Here is a 20,017-nt window from a genome sequence, read left to right on the forward strand (position 1 = left end):
AGGGAGGGAGGGAGGGAGGGAGGGAAAGAATAGAGAAAAGAGAAAAGAGAAAAAACGAAACCTTTGCTTCATCTACTCTCCTGAAAACTACTTACTTCTAAAGTATAATCCATCAGTTTCCACCATGAAATGACCAGGTTAGGAAACAAATCTCGTCCCTGACAACATTTCTTACATTGTTCCCCACCTGACAATTGAATCTTTGTCATTAAGCCAATTGCATCCGCTTTGCTCTTCTTCATATTTGAATTGTCTCAAAAAAAAGCTTGCTGGCTCTGTATGGTAACCGTGCTGGAGGCTCCACCCATCTCCTGCTGAACTTTGGGGCATATGCAAATCTAGAGGAGTAGGCTAGGCTCAGTGAGACCATGGAGGTCAGATATGAGAGGTTATTCTGGATTATAATCACATAGTATTTAGCAGTGTGGTTGGTTCGTTGTGGTTGCGTGATAAAAATTCTCTTGAACTGAATTTTGTATTGTAAAATATACATAGAGCTTGGCTGGGCACTGGTGGTTTACTCCTATAATCCTAACTCCTCAGGATACTGAGATCTGAGAATGACAGCTTGTAGCTACCTAGGGCAGGAGGTCTATGAGACTAAGATCTCCAATTAACCACCAAAAAGCCAGAAGTGGAACTGTGACTCAAGTGGTAGAGCACAAGCCTTGAGCAAAAAAATACCTAGTATCAAGGATAGTGCCCAGGCCTTGAATTCATGCCCCAAGTCTGGCTCAAAAAAAATAAAAAAGAAGAAAGAGGAGGAAGAGGAGGAGGAGGAGGAGGAGGAGGAGAGGAAGAGGAAGAAAGAGAAGGAGAAGAAGGAGAAGAAGAAGAAGAAGAAGAAGAAGAAGAAGAAGAAGAAGAAGAAGAAGAAGAAGAAGAAGAAAAGGGGGAGGAGGAGGAGGAGGAAGAGGAGGAGGAGGAGGAAGCAGCAGCAGCATAAAGCCAAGCACTGGTAGTTTACTCCTATAACCTTAGCTACTCAGGAGGAGCATAGCTTGAAGCCATCTGGGCAGGAAAATCCATAAGACTCTTCTCTCCTATAAACCACTAACAAAAGCCAAAGATGGAGGTATTGCTCAAGTGGAACAGCACCAGCCTTGAGCACAAAAGCTAAGGGATAACTTTGAGTTGAAACCCTAGTATCCACACCAAAAAAGAAAGGAAAGAAGGGGAGGAGGATGAGGAGAAAGAAAGAAAGGGAAAAACGGAAGGAAGGAAGGAAGAGATCAAGAAAGACATAGGCCTTTTCAGACTATTCTATAATGTAGTCATAAGCAAAACAAATTGTGAAGCATAATAAATATTTCCCTACCTGTCTCCTAAAAAGTAAAATAATTTAAAAGGCGATAATAACCACAGAAGTTCATCATAGAATTTTTTCTTTAGGCCTTTATAAATACTTTTGGCTTTTAAGTATCTGCCTGTTTTGCAAGATTGATCACCACTTCAAACATCAACCCTGGGATTAAATTTAGAATCCTCCTGGGAGTATGTGTGTACGTGTGTGTGTGTGAGAGAGAAAGAGAGACAGGCAGGCAGACAGACAGACAGACAGACAGTCAGACAGAGAGAAAGAGAGACAGAGACAGAGACAAAGAAAGGCAGAGAGAGACAGACAAAGGATTTGCATGTGCACGCTATAAGTGTGTTGCTTGAAGTGCATATTAAAGTCACTTTTTTATAACTTGGGGACAGTAGTAGATTTGACAGATTACATATGGCGCCTATCAATGGAAGACAGCTTGTGGAAGATCATAAACACATTTTTTAGAAAGAATCGTTGCAGCCATGAACACACCACGTGGACATCCCTTCCCTAAGGTTTGCTTCTTTAATTGTAAATAGCCAGAAAGTCATCAAGCCAGAGTTTAATAAACTTTTAATTTGAAATGAATTACCACATGTTGTGTGTGTTTACCCATTATTAAATCTCTTAGCAACGTATCAGTGGCAGAAACAGCATACTGTACCCCAGCCCTGATATATTAGAAAACAAACCCAAGGGGGATATTAACTGCTAATAACATACTTAGGAGCTTCCAAGAAAAATAAGCAAAGACAAGCGGTAGTGAAGGCATGCATTCGAAGAGCTTTTGATCTTGTGTTTTGTATAAATCTGTTCTGAATAGTGGCATAATTAGGTGCCTCTATGGTCTTTGACTGTTAGGTTTCAATCAGTCTCTGAGCTCAGGGCAGAGCAGAAGAGCAATCATGTTTTCCAGAAACACGTTTCTAAAGCATAAAAGATGCTTCCCCTCGCAATGAACATTCTCATACTGAATGCATAGGTACTCACGTTTCCTGGGGTACCACTTGTTCTCCTTTGAGGTAAACTGGGGGCACCCTTCAATTAAGTTCATAGCACAACACAGTAGATGTAGGGAAATATAGCCACGTACCCTGAGGATAAGCTAGAAAACAAAAAAATGATCTGGTAAAAATGGTTTAGGAGTAATTGCTTCTAATCTTTCACTCAGTATCCTAGAACTAGGTTAAGATGTCAGAAACACTGAAATATTGGAAGCTCACTTTCTCAAAAGTTAAAAAGTCTAAAATAAGATTTTTAGCTCCATGCTTAATCCAGAAATACTAAGAAAAAGTAGATGACCAAAAGAAATTTACTTTACAAATGCACATATTTTACAGTATCTCACCTAGCAGGTTTACAGTTGACTTTTGAACTTGACATTAAAACAAAAATAAGTGACAGTCTTTTTATCCTTTGACCTGAATGAAACCATAAGCATTCCATTTACATTTATTGCTTAATGTCTCTTAGGAGTATGAGCATCACCCATCAGAGAAAAGTTTTAGAGACTTATTCTTCCTCTTCTACATCTTAGATGGCCACTGTCTTGTTCCATTTTTTATGGGTATAATTGAATTTCTGAGCCTGGGTAATCTATGAACACAAAAACCTTGTATTTACAGGTATGAGGCTGAGACATCGAGGTCCAGGAACCACATCAGTTGGGGTCTTCTTGCTAGGGGCTCTCCATAAGTTCCCTAGATAGCATAAGGCATCACAGAATGAAGGGGGTTTTAAGGAATACACAAACTGCCTTTTTACATGAGCCAGGCTCATTTGTCTAATAATCTAATAACAATCATCAGTCATCATGCTCTCAAGATGCATCAATTCTTAAAGGTCCTATTCCTCAACACTGAGGCAGGGAGCAAGTTTCAAACATGTGCCTAGTAAGGGACAGACTCAAATCACAACACTTAGGTTGCATAATAGAGACGTTCATATGAAAGGGATTTGCACATAATAAGCACATCCCAGACATTCCTATTAAAAAGCCTAGTGGGAATAAAAAAAGACCTAGAGAAGTCATTCTCCTGGAGACAGATGAACAGGAATCAACCACAGGGCCCATGAATAACCTCACCAAAACTTCCTGCTGAACAAGTTTGGAACCAGGTGAACTGCAATAATGGCTGGTATATGATGAGGAGTTCCTTTGATGACACTCTCTGCTCTTTATCAGCTGTAAGGTCTTGGGTTTATTGGGGTACCCTCTACCCATCCCCCCTATCTTCTGCAGCTACAAAGAAATCAAGGGCAAGTGACAAGTCATGTGCTTCCATCAAGTCTCTTGATAACGGGGGGCATCACCTAATTTTAATATAGACTGCATTTCTTATTTATTTTCACAAACACTCCTTTAATGCCAGTAACATATAATTTGATATTTATATAATCTATAAAATTCCAACACATTTACATACGTATGATACTACAAAATGACACTTTGTTTCCATAAGAAGTGGTTCCTTGGTAATCATTGGCTGATGATCTTGTCTCAGCCACAAGGAACGTGAGGGTTTCTTATGGACCTATCCCTTAGAGAAGCAGAGACTCTAGGAATTTAGCCTGACAATAGGTAAAGTTATATTCAGCATTGTAAGGCATAAACTCCCAGGGAGTTGTAAAACTCCATTCACAATTTCAGAAATATGTTTCTCCCTCTATGAAGCCCTTTGTTGGCCAGGCAGAACAAAACAGGGAGGTAGAGGTCACACTGGAAGTGAAGTGGTGTGGGTTGTGGGTCTGGCCATGATGGCAGGCAGTCAACATTCTGCTCCTGAATCTATGCTATTGCCGGGATCTGAGCCCTCAGCCTGGAACTATCTTTGCTCAACATACCTTCCTAGTAGAGCTCAACATCTCAATGATTTCAGCTAGAATCTTTATGTTTATGCTTCATTAGTGGGTCTATCCTTCCTCCACAATGCCCACTTCCTCGTCTGAGTTTCATATTCATGTCCTTGATGCTCTCCTGAACATTGTTTGGAAAGAAAAATCCTGAAAACTCCATCTCTAAGAAGATCAGCAGAAAGCCAAGATGAAGGCATGGCTCAAGTGCTAGAGCACCAGCTAAAGCAAGCCAAGCAAATGGGAGGTCTTGAGTTCAAACTCTAATACTACCTCCTGAAAAAAATGCATATGTAGTTTTATTTAATATAACACAACTTGAAATGCTATTCATAGAATTTAAAAGTTATAAACAACTCATTTATTTTGTAGCCATTCTGTTTCATCTTGAGTACTTCAAAAATTTACACTTGCTTGAGCTTTGTCACTGCTCCGAGTCCCCCCGTTCTACTTTGGACTCAATCTCTTTTTTGTAATGCCTGTTGTGGGGCTTGAACTCTGGGCCTGGGCACTGTCCTTGAGATCTTCAGCTCAAGGTTAGCCCTCTACCACTTGAGCCACAGCGCCACTTCCGGTTTGGGAGATAAGAGTCTCATAGACTGTATTGCGGCTTTGAACTTCCATCCTCAGATCTCAGCCTTCTGAGTAGCTAGGATTTCAGGTGTGAGCCACCGGCGCCCGGCTCTCAACATTTTTAACTCTCTTGTTTCCAGACATTCTCTCCTCACCTAAAATTCTCCTAAAACCTACTAGAGCTATCTATCCAAAGTTGAAATTGGAACATATCAGCCTTCTTCCTTCAGTGGCTGCCTACTTAATATCAATTTTTGATCTGACATACGTGCAAAAAAGATGGAGAAATTTTTTTAATACTAGAATCTTATATATAAATTAATTGTCTACCAAAAGCAGGGGGAAATATATTTTTTTGAACATTCACTGCCCAAGAAAACCAAATTATAAATGAATTACTAATGATTCACTTCAGAAATAAGAATGGAGTCAAAGTGAAGACAGGCTATATTCAAAATACCAAAAAGCACAGATATTGGTTGGATGTGATCATAACTTAATTTTCTATTAAGAGTACAAAACCACTTAAATTTTGCATTGAATTAAAACTATGGACTGAAAGTAGAGCCCATAATAGCAAGAGCAAGTTGGGCACTCAAGTAGGGCACTTCAAATGTACTTGCCCCAACTAGGAAGAGAACAGAAATCTGGAATGGACTTAGACTTTTTAAACGAGTCACCGACCCTGAGAAGAGGCAGATTGGGCTCCAGCATCCACTGCTGCACAAATGTTCTTCTCCATTTCTTTCTCTGAGGTCCCAGACGTATCAGCCATATCAAATTTTTCTCCCTCTGCTTCTGCTACACCACATACTGGAAATTCAGAGGGAAGCTGAGGATGGCTTCCAAGCTTTTGCTGATCATCCACATGTAAAGGAAGTTCAATTACCTATTAAGAGATAAATCTGTTATGAAACTGCTGGCAATGTTATACACATGCACACATACATACATAGTGAACTTTCCTCTAGGACAATAAGAACATTAGAAAGGTCAATCAATAATGAAGTCAGTTTTTCAGACTTTAGAGGCTTTGGTTTGATTATGTTACAAAGAATGATTTCTATGTATTTATCAATTTAGATAAGCACTTCAGGTATTGTTATGTGCTCTATAAATTTATGAGGATTTTGTTTATATATAGTTATAAACATATAGCTTGCATACACATATATAAGTAAATATATACATTTGTATCATATATTTGATATACATATCTATGCTTTATATACCTTACTTGCATTTATGTATGATATATACGTATACACATACATATATACATATACATATGTGTATATGAATTCACATGTATATATGTGTTTCTATCTATTTATCTCTCTCTCTCTCAATATATATATATATATATATATATATAGTCAGTACTAGAGCTTGAATTCAGGGCCCTAAATTTGCTCAAGTTACTCCACCACTTGAGCCTGATTTGGATATGGCATCTCAAGGACATTCCTGCCTAAACTGTCTTTGAATTATGTTCCTTGAGGTCTCAGCTATGTTCCTCCAGGACCCTCCAGGTCTCTGCTGAGAAGCTAGGATTACAGGTGTGAGCCCTCAGTGCCTGCCTAATTTATAATTTTTTTAAATTTTTCCTTTCATTAAAAAAGTTTGCCTAATATTCAGGCTAAAATATTATTAACAAATAGCTATTTAGTATTTATATTTCTATGGAAAACATTTCAAGTTAAAAAATGATATTGTTGACTCTTGTGGTAAGTAAATAAGTGATTACTTGGCAATTTTTAAACTCTTTTCTGTGTGGAAAATTTTAGTAATAAAGTGGTTCCAAAAATAATCCAGACACAAGAAACAAATTGCTCACAAAAAGGAGGAACTGACAATAAACATTTCTTGGGAATCAGTTACCAGCTACCTGGCTTGCATAATTTTCCCTCTTTTTTGTTGACTAATGAGAGACAAAAATCTCTCAAATTCATCTGTCTTGGCTGTCTTCAATCCTCCTTCCTCAGATCTCACCCTTCTGAGTAGTTAGGATTGCAGACATGAGCCATGATGTAATTACTTTCAATGCTTTATGAAGTTTTACTTACCAAAAAAAAATTCAATTGCATGAGATGCAGCTAAAGGCTAGAAAGAAACAGCTTTGGGGGAAAAAAATTTAAATTCTGTTCCACTTGCAAAATCATACTACCAACCTGAAAATAGAGATTACAGAGCCAGTGGTCCAAGTCCTGGCAAATCAAATCTTCAATCTTCCTGAAGCTGTTCAGTGTTCGGTTATAAGTTCCTCAGAGAAGAGGACACTTGAATTTTCCCTCCACTACATGGAAGTTATTATCCCATAAAGGGAAGATTGCCCAGCCTACCAAGGGAGAAAGAATTCAAACAAAAAAGCCAGGCCAGGTTTCACACATCTCATTCCAGGGAGTACCTAGAAAATATACAAGACAAAGGGAGATTGGAATGCTCAGGAAAACTATCATGTGACAGGTATCCAGCATGAGGAACATCCAGTCCCTCCCTCACAAAGCCCTTGAAATCATTTGATATGTAATGGACAGACACAAATGCTTCTCATTCACTACTCTCAGCCATTTGCCTGTTGTGATCATTCTGTATGACCTATGAATCATGTTATAAATATCCATTTGGCCCTGGCAGAGAAAAGATTCCTTTTCCCTGCTAGAGTTAAATAATGCACTGCTTTGTACACCCCAAATCCATCATAGGATGAATTTACACAAACAACTGTTGCAGCCCAAATAACTGAGCAACCTAACTACCAAGAAAGTGGGGCCCAAATAACAAGGCCCATGTTAGACTGGATAGATGATTCTATACTCCATACGCTTTAGAAATCAAGCTTACAGTGGGTTAACTAACTTGACATTCTGTACTTCCATTCCTCTTTGCTTGAGCTGATACTATTGTTCCTAGGGTTAACATGTAAAATTTCCTAAGCTGGACACTTTATCCCCTAATTATATCTGAATAATATTTAAAAGTGGAGCCTTTGGAAGGTCATTAGAAGTACATGCAGATGAAAATCCCAGGAGGAGATTAGTGGCTTTATAGAAAGAAGAAGACTTGAGGTAGCATATCTGCTCTTTCTCACCATGGGATTCCCTTTTGGCAATAATAATAATAATAAGCTCTTACCAGCTATAGGGACAATGCTCTTTAACTTCCCAGCCTGGAGCACAATGCTTCTACTAATGAGTTTACTATTCTTTTTAAATTCCCATGGGTCAAGCATTTTGTTATAGCATCAAAAAGCAGACTAAGACAACTAGATAGCTATTTCTGCTTTCCATTTTTCATTATTTCATTTGTTTATCCTTCATCTTTGTATCACCAGGTGAACTGCCCAGGTGCCTGGCAAAGAATAAATTCTTTGAGTGGAAGAAACTATCACACTCCAAAAAATTTAATCCCACTCATGATGATAAATCTAGTTATTATTACCAGGTCCCAATTAGTAGAGTCTCAGTCTTGTGGCCGTTCTGTTTATTTCAGTTGACATGACATTCCATAAACAATTTGTCAGAGTTAAACAAATTGCAATCAATATACAGACGGATGACATGACAAGATTGTCCAGCCAATCACTCAAGTTTTCAGATGGAGAGACTGACGTGTATCCCTCCGCCTTCAAAAAAAAAAAAAAAGGAGTTCCAGAAGGAAAATACATGAATAATCTTTAAAAGATTATAGTCTTGAATCTCTTAAAATTTTGTTGCACTTTTAAATGGAGAAAAATATAGAGATTTGTCTCAAACTGTTGCTGCAATATATTATTCTGCTGTGTGTGTATATGATGTATATAAATAACTGAAGACCTCATTCAGAAACAAAATGAAACAGAGGCATCTGTTGAAGAATGCTACAACCCTGTGGCAGCTGCTATTAAACCATTAACGGGATCAGGTTTCATTTAAACCAGATTTAGCATTTTCTACAACAGCCCATGGGAAAGCTAAAAACATTAGGCACAAATTACTGACAAAAGAGATCCTTAATCAAGCCGTACTTTTCATTTGGCTAGCTGGTCATGAGTGGCATTCGTAATAAGAGAATGAAAGCTAAGTAAGGAGAAAGAGAAGGAGGGGAAATGGAGTCAGAAACCTGTTTGGGAACGTCTGTGAGTCTGCTATCTCCAATTCACCAATAAAAAGCTGAAGTGGAGCTGTGGCTCAAGTGGTAGAGAACTAGCCTTGAGCACAAAAGCTCAGGGATAGCGCCTAGGCCCTTGGTTTAAGTCCCTGGACACATGAAATAAATGGAATTTCAATGCTATATTAACTTGCAGTTTTAAAATTCATATTGAAGATGATTTAAGAATGTACTTGTAACTATAGAATTTTTCCGGGTTAATCATTGGTTTAATTTGTTTCACATTTATCTTGTGATTCATATATTGGTGATTATCTTGTGATTTACAAATTTGTATTGTGTTGGAATTTGCTGGTAATGAGACTCTATCATGTTCTATTCTGCTTCAGTATAAAATAAATTGTCTAATACAATGTATTCCATAATCAATCACTGTCTTAACTGTAAGTTTTATAAAGTAATCCCTTTATAATGTAATCTATTTTTAATATATTACTATACATTTAGAATAAATATGTATTAAAATTTTTTTAAAAAAACAAAATTGTCAATCACCCCCTTGACAAGTCCAATTCCCAGAGTTCAAACCTGGGCATTCTCAAAAATTTAAATTTAAATAAAATTGCAATGAGTCTATTAGCAAGAAGTCCATCTAACTTTAGCCAGGCAAAAAGTGAAAGTGAAAACTAGGACCTTCCTTGTACTAATTTGGTCTTTTTCAGAAAAATAGCACTGGCAGTTCTACTACTAATTTTGTCATGGTCTTGGATAAGTCATTTCTCCTTTGAAGTGATTAGTTTCTTCATCAATAAAATACAGATTGGACCAAGGCTGTGGCTCAGTGATGGACCGCTTGCCTAGAATATTCAAAGCCCTGGCTTTTTCCTCAGTACCACAAAACTAAAAGCCAAAGCGGAGGTGAATCTTTCCTCATAGAATTGACACAATAACCAGCATAGACCGTGAATGTGAAAATATTCATAATGTTAGAAATGTACATTATTTATTTATTTGGCTTAAGTCTTTATCTCAACTACCTCTAGGATGACTTGGCTAACACTATATTTTCACTAAAAGAACATATTCAAAGTCAAAAGTTTTAATTCATTTTCCTTCCTTCCTTCCTTCCTTCTTTTGTTCTTCTCTTTTTTTCTTCTTTTCTTTTCTTTTCTGTTCTTTTTGTTCCAATCCTAGGGCTTGTACTCAGAGCTTGAACATTGTCCCTGAACATTTTTTTTCTCAAGACAAGCACTTTACCACTTGAGCTACAACTCAACTTCCAACTTTCTAGTGGTTAATTGGAGATAAGAATATCACAGACCTTCCATCCCAGGCTGGCTTTGAACTACAATCCTCAGATGTCAGCCTCCTGAGTAGTTAAAATTACAGGCATAAGCCACTGATGCCCAGAAAAAAGGGGGGAAAAGATTTTTAAACCTGGAAAACATCAGTCTTCTTTGGTGCATTACGAAAAATTATTTGAAGCTACCAGACACTACTTTCAAGCACCATGCAGTACTACCAACACTGTGCAAAAGGAACCCCACATCAATCTATCCTGCAACATGAAGTCACATGTCACCACCCCAATATCCCCGAAAGGAATAGTGTAGAATCATGATGAAACCCTGCCATGGATACTGATTAAAAAGGAAAATAGAATCCATAATTGCTAAATAAATTATATGAATCAGTTATCTGTTATAGGGTTTTGGGTTTGTTTATTTTTTGCTATTTTAGTGCAATTTACTCCCAGTTCTCCTGTTGAAGTAGAGCTCTTTGCATAGCAACATGTAAATTACAACTCCTTTTTCTGCTCTTTGGAAATCATCTCTCTCAGAAGGTCCTTTGCACCAATGGGAACTTTTCTGCAATGATCCCGTGAAGAGACATTTCCATGAGTACTTGTCATTTATAATTTAAAACATGTCAGGAGAAATAAGTGATTCAGTCACCTCCTTGGTCAATACCAACTACCCATGCCATCTCATCATGAAAGTTCTGGTAATTGAAGGTCGTAAGATCCCAGTTTTGTAAGTGCCATGAAAAACAAGCTTTTGGAAGAAAAGAGAGAGCACAGAGATGAATTTCACCACATATTAGGATGACATATTTGATCTACCAGATTAAAAATGTACATGTGAAAGATGAGATGGGAAATCCAAGAAGCAAATAAAAATTTTGAAAGTTGAATGTTGAACAGAGGACCGAAGGAGACAGCACAACCTTTTCTGCCTGGACATCAGATAGATTTATATTACACAATCCAGAGGAAATGATGAACTAGAATAGAAATATACACTCCTAAACATTGTTTGATTTGCTAGTCTTTGTGGAGTTTATGTGGTGATTTTGGTTTTATAATCGGGAAAAGAAATGGTAAAGTGATTTTTTTTAAAGCAGAATGTCTCCACAGTCCTGCTTCTGATTGTAACAGAGATGTTTAATACAAACATCCTAATAAGGAAAAAAACTAAAATTATAAAACTCTGTGCACTTTTTAAAAATCATTGGTATGGTAACTGGGAAAGCAAATTTATAAAAAAACAAAAAACCAAAACTACCTATGGGAGAAGGACAAGTCCTTGTTCACCAGCTTTAATTCCAGGGAACCAGTAAAGGAGTACACCTGCTGCTGGACAAAGGACTTTGCAGAAAAGGCTGACCTTTTAACAATCCCAGCCTACCATGGATTAGTGAATACCCATGAGCCCAAGCACAAGCAAGTCCTCACTACTTGAAATGCTCAGCTTTATTTACCAAGTATTCAACCTCAGGATAGCAACTGGACATAGCCTGAGAGGTCAAGAGATTTCCAGTGCTCTAAGAACACTAACGCAATTGGGAGAGGCTACCTAGATGCCAGCCCAGGTCAGAGATGGTGTCTTTCATAATGAAAAATTTTGAAAGCAGTAGTAAAACCAAACTAACTAAAGCTGTAATCCAACCCTAGTTTAGCTCAGTTGCTGACTGGAACAGAGAGATCAGTCTGTGATGGGAGATAGATTCCACCTCATTCTCTAGGGTTTAATTACATACAATGCCTAGCACATGATACGCTAACAATGGGACATTAATAGGAGCAGGAAACTAAGGCACCGATAAAAGAAAGCCAACCAACAGAAACTGGCCTATAGATGACTTAGATACTAGAAATTACAAAGACTCTAAATAATCACCATAAATTATAGTAAGAAATTGGAGGAGAGGAGAGAAATGATCAGCCAAAGTCTGAAATATTTCAAGATAGAACTTCAATATATTTTAATACAAAAACAAGAGCAGAGTGCCAGTGGCTCATGCCTGTAATCCCAGCCAGCTACTCAGGAAGCTGAAATCTGAGGATCCCAGTTCAAAGCCACCACTGTCAAGAAAGTCCATGAGACTCTTATCTCCAACAAACTACTCAGGAAAAGCCAGAAGCTGCACTATGACTCAAAGCGGCATAGCACTAGCCTTGAATGAAAAAGCTCAAGGACAACACCTAGGCCCTAAGTACAAGCCTCATGGCCAACCAAAAAAAGAAAGAAAGAAAAGAAACAAATAGTTGAAAAATTATGACCTGAGTTGAGCATACAGCACTAATGGACACAACAGAAAAAGGAGAGAGGACCTCTACAACAGATCAATAGACATTATCTCAATGATACACAAAGGCAAAACAAAAGAAAGAAAGAATGATCAGCACAAGAAAGACCTGTGGAATAATTAATGATACAACCTACAAAATCTAGAAGATCAAAAACAAAAATACACAAAAAAATCATCTCTAGGAATCTCTTAGTAAAACTGTTGAAAATCAAAGATGGAAAGGAAATATTAAAAATAAGGATGACAGCCCGGTGCTGGTGGCCTGTTAATCCTAGCTACTCAGGAGGCTGAGATCTGAGGATAGCAGTTCAAAGCCAGCCTGGGCAAGAAAGTCTGTGGGACTCTTACCTCCAATAAACTACTAGAAAACTAGATGTGGCGCTGTGGCTCAAGTGGTAGAGCACTAGCCTAGAGATGAAGAGCTGAGGGACAGAGCCCAAGCCCAGAGTTCAAGCCCCACAACTGACCAAAAAAAAAAAAAAAAGGATGACATTTAACAGAAAGGTTCTTTATTGGCTGTCAAGTGAATTTACTCAGTCAGCTATTCATACCTCCTTATCACAGAATCCTGAATTTAATGTAAAAATATCATGCAATGCATAGAGAATCTCTTCCATGTCCTTACCAATGTAGGCTTCATTTTATGAAAAATCTAATTTTCATTTCTTTGTCTAGCATCTTTGCTTTGTAGTTTGGTTTTATACATTGTCCTTTATGTTTGGCACTGAACAAAACATTTCTACAAATATTAGCTGATTATTCTTTTGTTGCTTAATAGGCCATTTCTTGCCTAACTAATATCATATTATAATCGTATATTTGTAATACAAACTAAAATTCCTTAGTCCTGTGTTCATGATTCTAACACAGACTCCACCATAATCTAACTTCCTAGTTTTATTTCCTGTTAAACACTAATTAAATACACACATATTCCATAGGTATACTTATTAAGCATTGTCAAAATTATTACCATCAGAATTATTTTAAGTGCCTGCTCCCCCCCACACACATACATATATAACAATCTACAATTATCTCATTACACTCTCGTCATCAGGAAATCCTTCTTCCTCTCCAAAGATTGGTTAATTATGACCGATAACTTTTGTTTTCAGCTTAGATAAGAACTTTGAGATATCAATTCTAATCCACAGGTTCCCAAGCAGAGGTGCTAATGGGACCCAGACATGGGCTAGGGGTAGGGCAGACAAGGTTTCATAGCAATTTACTAAGATAAAATTTAAAAACTCTTTGAACCTGAAATAGTAACAATAACATCAAAAGTGTCAACTATCCAGTGGCCACAGAAAAGGCAATCTCTTAATTTTTTGAGGAATATAGATTACCTAGGAAAGAAACTAATGGGATATGTACACAGATGGAAAACATGAGTTATAGCCACTCCCTTATTCTATAAGGAATCTGTTGTATAGTATACTAGAGAGTTGTTCATTCTCCACCTGCAGTCTAAGCTAAGGACAGTATCAGCCCGTTCCTAAGGTAAACCAACCTATGTGTGAACACGTCCAGTGGTTAGAAACCAGTGCCTCTCCTTCCTCGGTGGCCCTCATGTCATTAGCTCTGTTCACCAAATAGCTGCACTTCTTCATCTTCCAAACTTGTGTTTGGCATATACCTCATGTCACTTTGTGGTGGGAGGACCATTTGGCTAGTGCCACTATTCCCAATGACCCAGGCAAGGATCATCTAGCATTCATCACTTCTAAGCCAGAGCATAGATTATTGCCTCTAAATCCTCCAGAGTTGTCTTTCTTCTTTTTGGCCATGGTGGCCAGCTACACTCCAGATGGTGGTTCTTTAACTAGCCTTGACTGAGACAGAAATGCATACAGCAAAGCTTCCCTCTGTTCTGAAGTGGACATGCAGCATGGGTGAAGAACAAGTTTTTGTTGTGCTAAGCCATGGAGATACGAGTGTTCTTGTGTGACTACAGGATAACATGCTTATGTCGACTGATTCTCTGTCCTTCCCAGTCAAGTCCAATCTAAACCATCTTATAAACAGTATTACTATCCCAACATAGTCATAATTGTAGGTCAACAGAAACAAGGTTAAGAATCTTGTAGTTTGTTGTTGCTGTTATTGTTGTTGTCTGTTATTTGTTTTTGTCAACATTGAGATGAGTCATCAAAAGAGGGACACGTACATATTTATAGTATCTATACTACAGCCAACAAGAGAACACTAGAAAATCCTTAAATTGTTTCTGGGCTGGCCACAATGGTTGTCATTAGACATTGCTTGATTGAAGTTCTTCTAAATGCGTTTTAATTTGTTTCTCCTGAATTTATATGCAGTATATAGGATACTTTGATACAAATTGTTCTAATCTGTCCTATTTAATTACTTCTCTCATTTAAAAAGGAAGCTATATATCCTAGAGTTTAAAAGTATGGAGTTTGGCATAAGACAAACATAAGAATAAATTCCAATTTACCACAAAATTAATTTCCTACCAACTATTTCTGGCTCTTGGTTTCATTGTGTCTAAAGTGCTGCGAGGGGGAGAAGTAGTAACGAATAGAAAGAATGGGAGATAAACTCCATGGTATCTTCTAGGCCTAACATTCTGTGGGGAATAAGAGTAGTCAAGGAAGTAAATCAATATACTTAATTTGCATTGGAATTAGCAAAATATTCGCTTGGAAACAGACAACTCAGAAGAGATGAATCGGAACTGATATGGTATCACAGAGTAATCTAGACTATCCAGTGAGAGTTTTATAGTACAATTATTTTCTTTCCCATTCTCCCAGCCAAGACAAATAAATAGGCAAACTATCTCTGGTCCCCAGTCTATCTGCTGTGGTATACAAGAAAGTAATTATTTATGAAAATTTACCTTGGCCTAAGGAACAAGGACAAATGTTCACAGCAGGTCTATCATAGATTTTAAACAGGAGAGGAATTTGTCCCTGCCTTAATCCTAAATATTCTAACATCCACAGTTGACATTTATTCACTAAAATCAAGGCACTTTTGTAAAGCACTCTATCCTCATGAATTTAGTCATCACAATAATCCTACAAAGGAGATTCTCTATGGACTCAATATTTTACAATATTTTGTAAACTCCAGGTAGAACTGGAATTTGATTCTAAGCTATTTGTTTCTGCTTCAGAGCCATTCATATTGTGCTTCCTGAAGGTAGAAGGGGTAACATTCAGAGTCTACCTTGGGGCCAGGCACCATTGGCTGTAATCCTACTCACTCAGAAGGCTGAGATCTGAGGATCACAATTGAAGCTAGTCTGGGCAGAAAAGTCCCTGTGAGACCCTTATCATTATCACACAGAAAAAGCTGAAATAGAGTTGTGCCTCAAGTATGACTCAAGAGCTAGCCTTGAGGAAAAGAAGCTCAGGGACAGCATCCAGGCCCTGAGTTCAAACCCCAGGACCAATACACACACACACACACACACACACACACACACACAAATATACACACAGAGTCTACCTTGGACTTATAGTGGAATTCCTTAAGGTTATTCTGCTCTATCCTACTACTGTTCTTCATGACTTCTACAAACTAAGGAGGCTGGGATCCTCTTCTACAAACTAAGGAGACTGGGATCCTCTTCTGTATGGTTCACTTCGCTTCTCCAGCCTGAACTTTCCTAAATTATTCACTTTGGGTACAGACATTCAAAACAAACAAAGAGATTGCCAAGAAAAAAGGAGTATTATTTTTGCCCCAAGAAAACAACAAAAAAAGTCCTGAGAGAATAAGTCTTTCTAAAAAGCTAAATTTACCATATAGTTTACAAATGAATAATGAATTTAATTCTATGAACCGTCAATTGAGCCTAACATATCTACAGCTCATGTTTTGTGTCTGTGTCTGTGATTTCCCCACAACTAATTTAATTCCTGAAAATCTCCAAGAGTCTTAGTATGATGTCCTCTGACCCTAAAGTAGCCATCTCCAAAATTTGGTTTGTTCAACAATTACCCATCGTTGCCTATTTAAATATAGATTTCCACTGGGATCTGCTTATATTTAAATCAGTAAATCTAGAGTGGAGCTTAAGTCTGAATTTTAACTAGTACACTGAGGTAATAGCACATCAGGTGACTGCACTTTGAATAATGAATCAGTATTTACTTTCCTCACCACCTGATATGGCTACAATGATAACCAAGACAGATTTGGGTATCTTTGATCATCATTCTAATTGACTTCTACTGATTAGAACAACTGTATTTCTTCTAAAATCTGACTGAGTCATACTTGAATTACTAGTTATTCCATCTGACCTTTTCATGATTCTCCACCAAACATCACTAAAATGAAGAGGAAATATCTGGTATATCATCTCATTATGCTTCAATTCCACCATCTGACCTCAACCTCAATATGTCATAACTCATTTTTCACATGCTACTCAAACATTCATCTAAGAATATTTCACTCTAGAGAGCTGAAAAAATCTAATTGAATATTTTAATTTGGAAAATTCAGTTCTGGGATTCTCATGCCCATCCTCCTCTCTTTTTTTTTCTTTTCTTTTTGTCATTTATTTTACTTTGAAAACAAAAAGTTGAATTTTCTTTTCAGTTTCTCTTTTCTTTTCCTTTTTCTTTTTTGTCATTTTTTTTACTCTGAAAACGCAAATTTGAATTTTCTTTTCAGTTTCTCCTTGTTAGTCAAAAGATAGATCTTTTCCTTCATTGTCCCTGAGAGTTGAACACATTGGGGAAAAATTGGGCACAGCCCATTACTTTTACAAACCCCAGTGAATGTCTCAATGCACAAAAAGATGGCGAGTCTGAACATCTGCAGCCTGATTAGATCAAAGACCAACAAATTAACCACAAATGGATTTACAAGGAGCATGCAAATATATCACTAGGAAAGGAGAAAACTTTTGGCAATAATTGCTCATCAACATTTTCCCTTTGGGAAGTCCACATTGCTCCAAAGGTATCTAGCAAAGATGCTAATTCCTGGGCATCATTTTATATTTTATAGAGCTTTAGGAGTATGTTTTCATATTTGATCTGCACATCAGTCCTGTGATGTTGTTGACCTTAGCCCATTTTACAGGTAACTGGAAAAAAATAAAAGATGTAGAAAAATAGTGACTTTCTCATTTTCTCAATGAACTACATTGTTGATTTGATTTTATTAACAAGCATATCCAATATTGCTGCTTTTCTTGGATCGTTTATTTATGTACCCATGCTCACTAAATGCCCACTTTTGTACTTAAGTACCATTTGGCAAATTTTTGGCACCTACTCTCACTGAACTAGTGGAGAAACAGATAAACAATAAATAAGTGGGACCTTGTCAATAATAGTAAATGCTTAACTTCTCACAACTGGTACTGAAATAATGAACACAAACAGAGATGAACTAGATAACAAGAGAAAGGGGGCTGTCCTCTTTAGACACTTACGTGAAGAAGCAATGGAAGAGTAGCAACCATTTCTGAAGTCGCACAGCACAAACGAGCTTGGTGTATTCACAGAAGGAAAATGAGGCTGGGATGGAATGCTCAAGCAGAAAACCGGGAGAAACTCAAATTAGAAAGTGGGATAAAGGCCAGATACATAGATTTTAAAGGCTCTAGGAAGAAATCTGGGTATCATCCTATATGCAGTGGAGACCTTTAATATTAATCAGAGGCTCTATATGATTTGATTGGCAGATTATAATTGCCTTTCATTGGTCCTTGAGTTCAGGAATCTTGAACATAAATCCATCCTCTGCCACCCTAAGCATCAAGAGTCTCATCAGTTCAAAGTCATTGACTACAGCCTAATATACACATGAGACATGGTAGATGAAGGATAGCCAGGCCTGCCCTTTACAATTAACAGCCTGTGTGACCTTGAAGAAATTCTTTGCCCTACTCAGTCCTTCGTGGTTTCATCTCTGTGTTCATATGAGAATTAATGCCTTCAAAATAATTGTAAAGCATTTTGTACGGATGTTGAAATATTAAAACATATTCCCTCGAATGTGAGTGAGTTCAAATATAGAAGCGAGTTCCTCCTCTTCAGAGAATTCAAAATGATTTGATTGTTGAATTGCATGCCAAGTGAACAAGAACTACTATTTTATAACTAGGGCACTACTAACTTTGAATGCATTCGCTGTGAAGAGTGGTGTTGAACTACAAAGGACAAAGATGGGTCTGTGACATTTTGAAAACATTCCCAATGAACTAAAGAATGTGAAACACCAAAAAAGAAATTGAAAAGATAATTGAGGATGGGCTAGAAGGGTAGCTAAGTAGTGTGGTGCTTGCTTAGCATGCTTGAAGCCCAAGGGTTCATCCTCAAGAAGACACTACCCCCCCCCAAAAAAAAGCAAGTAGAAATAAGTGAGAAGACCTTAAGAATGTAGAATTCTTAATTTTGTTCGCTAATTTTGGAAATAAGTACTGAGACGGCCACATTTCTAAGTGCCAAGGTTTAGTCAGTGATGTTTCTAGAACACTATATATCAGAACAGGGAAGACTCACCCAGAGTGTGGGTAGCACTATCTTATAGGCTGGGGTCAAATGGAGCAAAAGAAAGAAAGAATGAGGAGCACTTGCCTATCTGCCTATAGGTGCATAAGGTCTATTACTGAGCAGATGCAAGATCCTTTCCGGGGCCATCATCCATGAGCATCAGACTGTAAGTTCTCCAGACTTTCAATGGACTATCTAGGAGCTTCCAGACTTTCAGCCTTAGAATCAGGGCTGCATCACTGTCAGAAGCTTTCAGCTGCCTGGATGGAGTTGCTACTCTTGTTCTTGGCTTGGCAGACTGCAGACCACCATGGTGAGACTATCTAGCCCCTGAATAATGCCTTTCTATAACTGTATATGAACATTCTATTGGACTGGATTCTGGACAGCTCTAAGTAAATAGCACCAGCACTTCCTCTTTTAGGAAGCCTCGGGTGCTGCAGATGTTCTTAAGACTGACAGCCTTCCAACGGCATGGACAGCCTCCTTTCCAGATGTTACAGGTGCAGGGTGTCCTTTCAGAGACAGAGAGAGAGATTGAGAGAATAACAATGTTTGACTTGAGAAAGAGAAACAAGTCAGTTAAAGCACAAAGAAAAATGATAGGACTTGGTGGGTAATTTTCCAGTATGGAAACCAATAGATCAGTTCTTACTGTTCTTTTTTTAAGGCTTTTTGTGAATGTTGGTGCTTAAACTGTGGACTCATTCATTCGCATCTAGTTTTAATGTCCATTTCACACCCCTTGGTAAGTCCTCATCTTAGCCTTTTCCATTTGCAAAATGGGGTTAACGAAGGATTTGGTTGAGTACAGTTTGCATTGTTGATGTATATTATATGTGCAGCGCTGGACTGGCATACTGTGAGTACTCAACAATGGATCCTCTCTCTGTCCTGTCAACATATAAATAGTACAGTGAAACATGATTTCGATCTGGAATATCCTTCAAAGGCCCATGAAAGTCTGGCTGTGAAATCTCTAACAGGTGAAGCCTATAGGGAGCTACTCGGGTAGTTGGGACATACCTCTCTCTCTCTCTTTCTCTCCTCTCTCCCCTCTCTTATCCTCCTCCTCTTCCTCTTCCTTCTCCTCCTCCTCCTCTCCCTCCTC

The 20,017-nt window shown here is 37.9% G+C and overlaps 1 protein-coding gene across 1 annotated transcript in view; it reads right to left on the reverse strand.

Moving 5' to 3' along the window:
* Ofcc1 (orofacial cleft 1 candidate 1) overlaps nucleotides 1-20,017 on the reverse strand; it is a 262,066-nt gene that overhangs the window by 165,947 nt on the left and 76,102 nt on the right. Inside the window, 4 exon segments of the mRNA XM_013016629.1 lie at nucleotides 2,936-3,012; nucleotides 5,423-5,627; nucleotides 6,910-7,085; nucleotides 7,088-7,145. Of these exon segments, the coding sequence (XP_012872083.1) occupies nucleotides 2,936-3,012; nucleotides 5,423-5,627; nucleotides 6,910-7,085; nucleotides 7,088-7,145 (516 nt within the window).

The sequence above is a fragment of the Dipodomys ordii genome, unplaced genomic scaffold (assembly GCF_000151885.1).
Source record: "Dipodomys ordii isolate 6190 unplaced genomic scaffold, Dord_2.0 Scaffold32, whole genome shotgun sequence".
NCBI lineage: Eukaryota > Metazoa > Chordata > Mammalia > Rodentia > Heteromyidae > Dipodomys > Dipodomys ordii.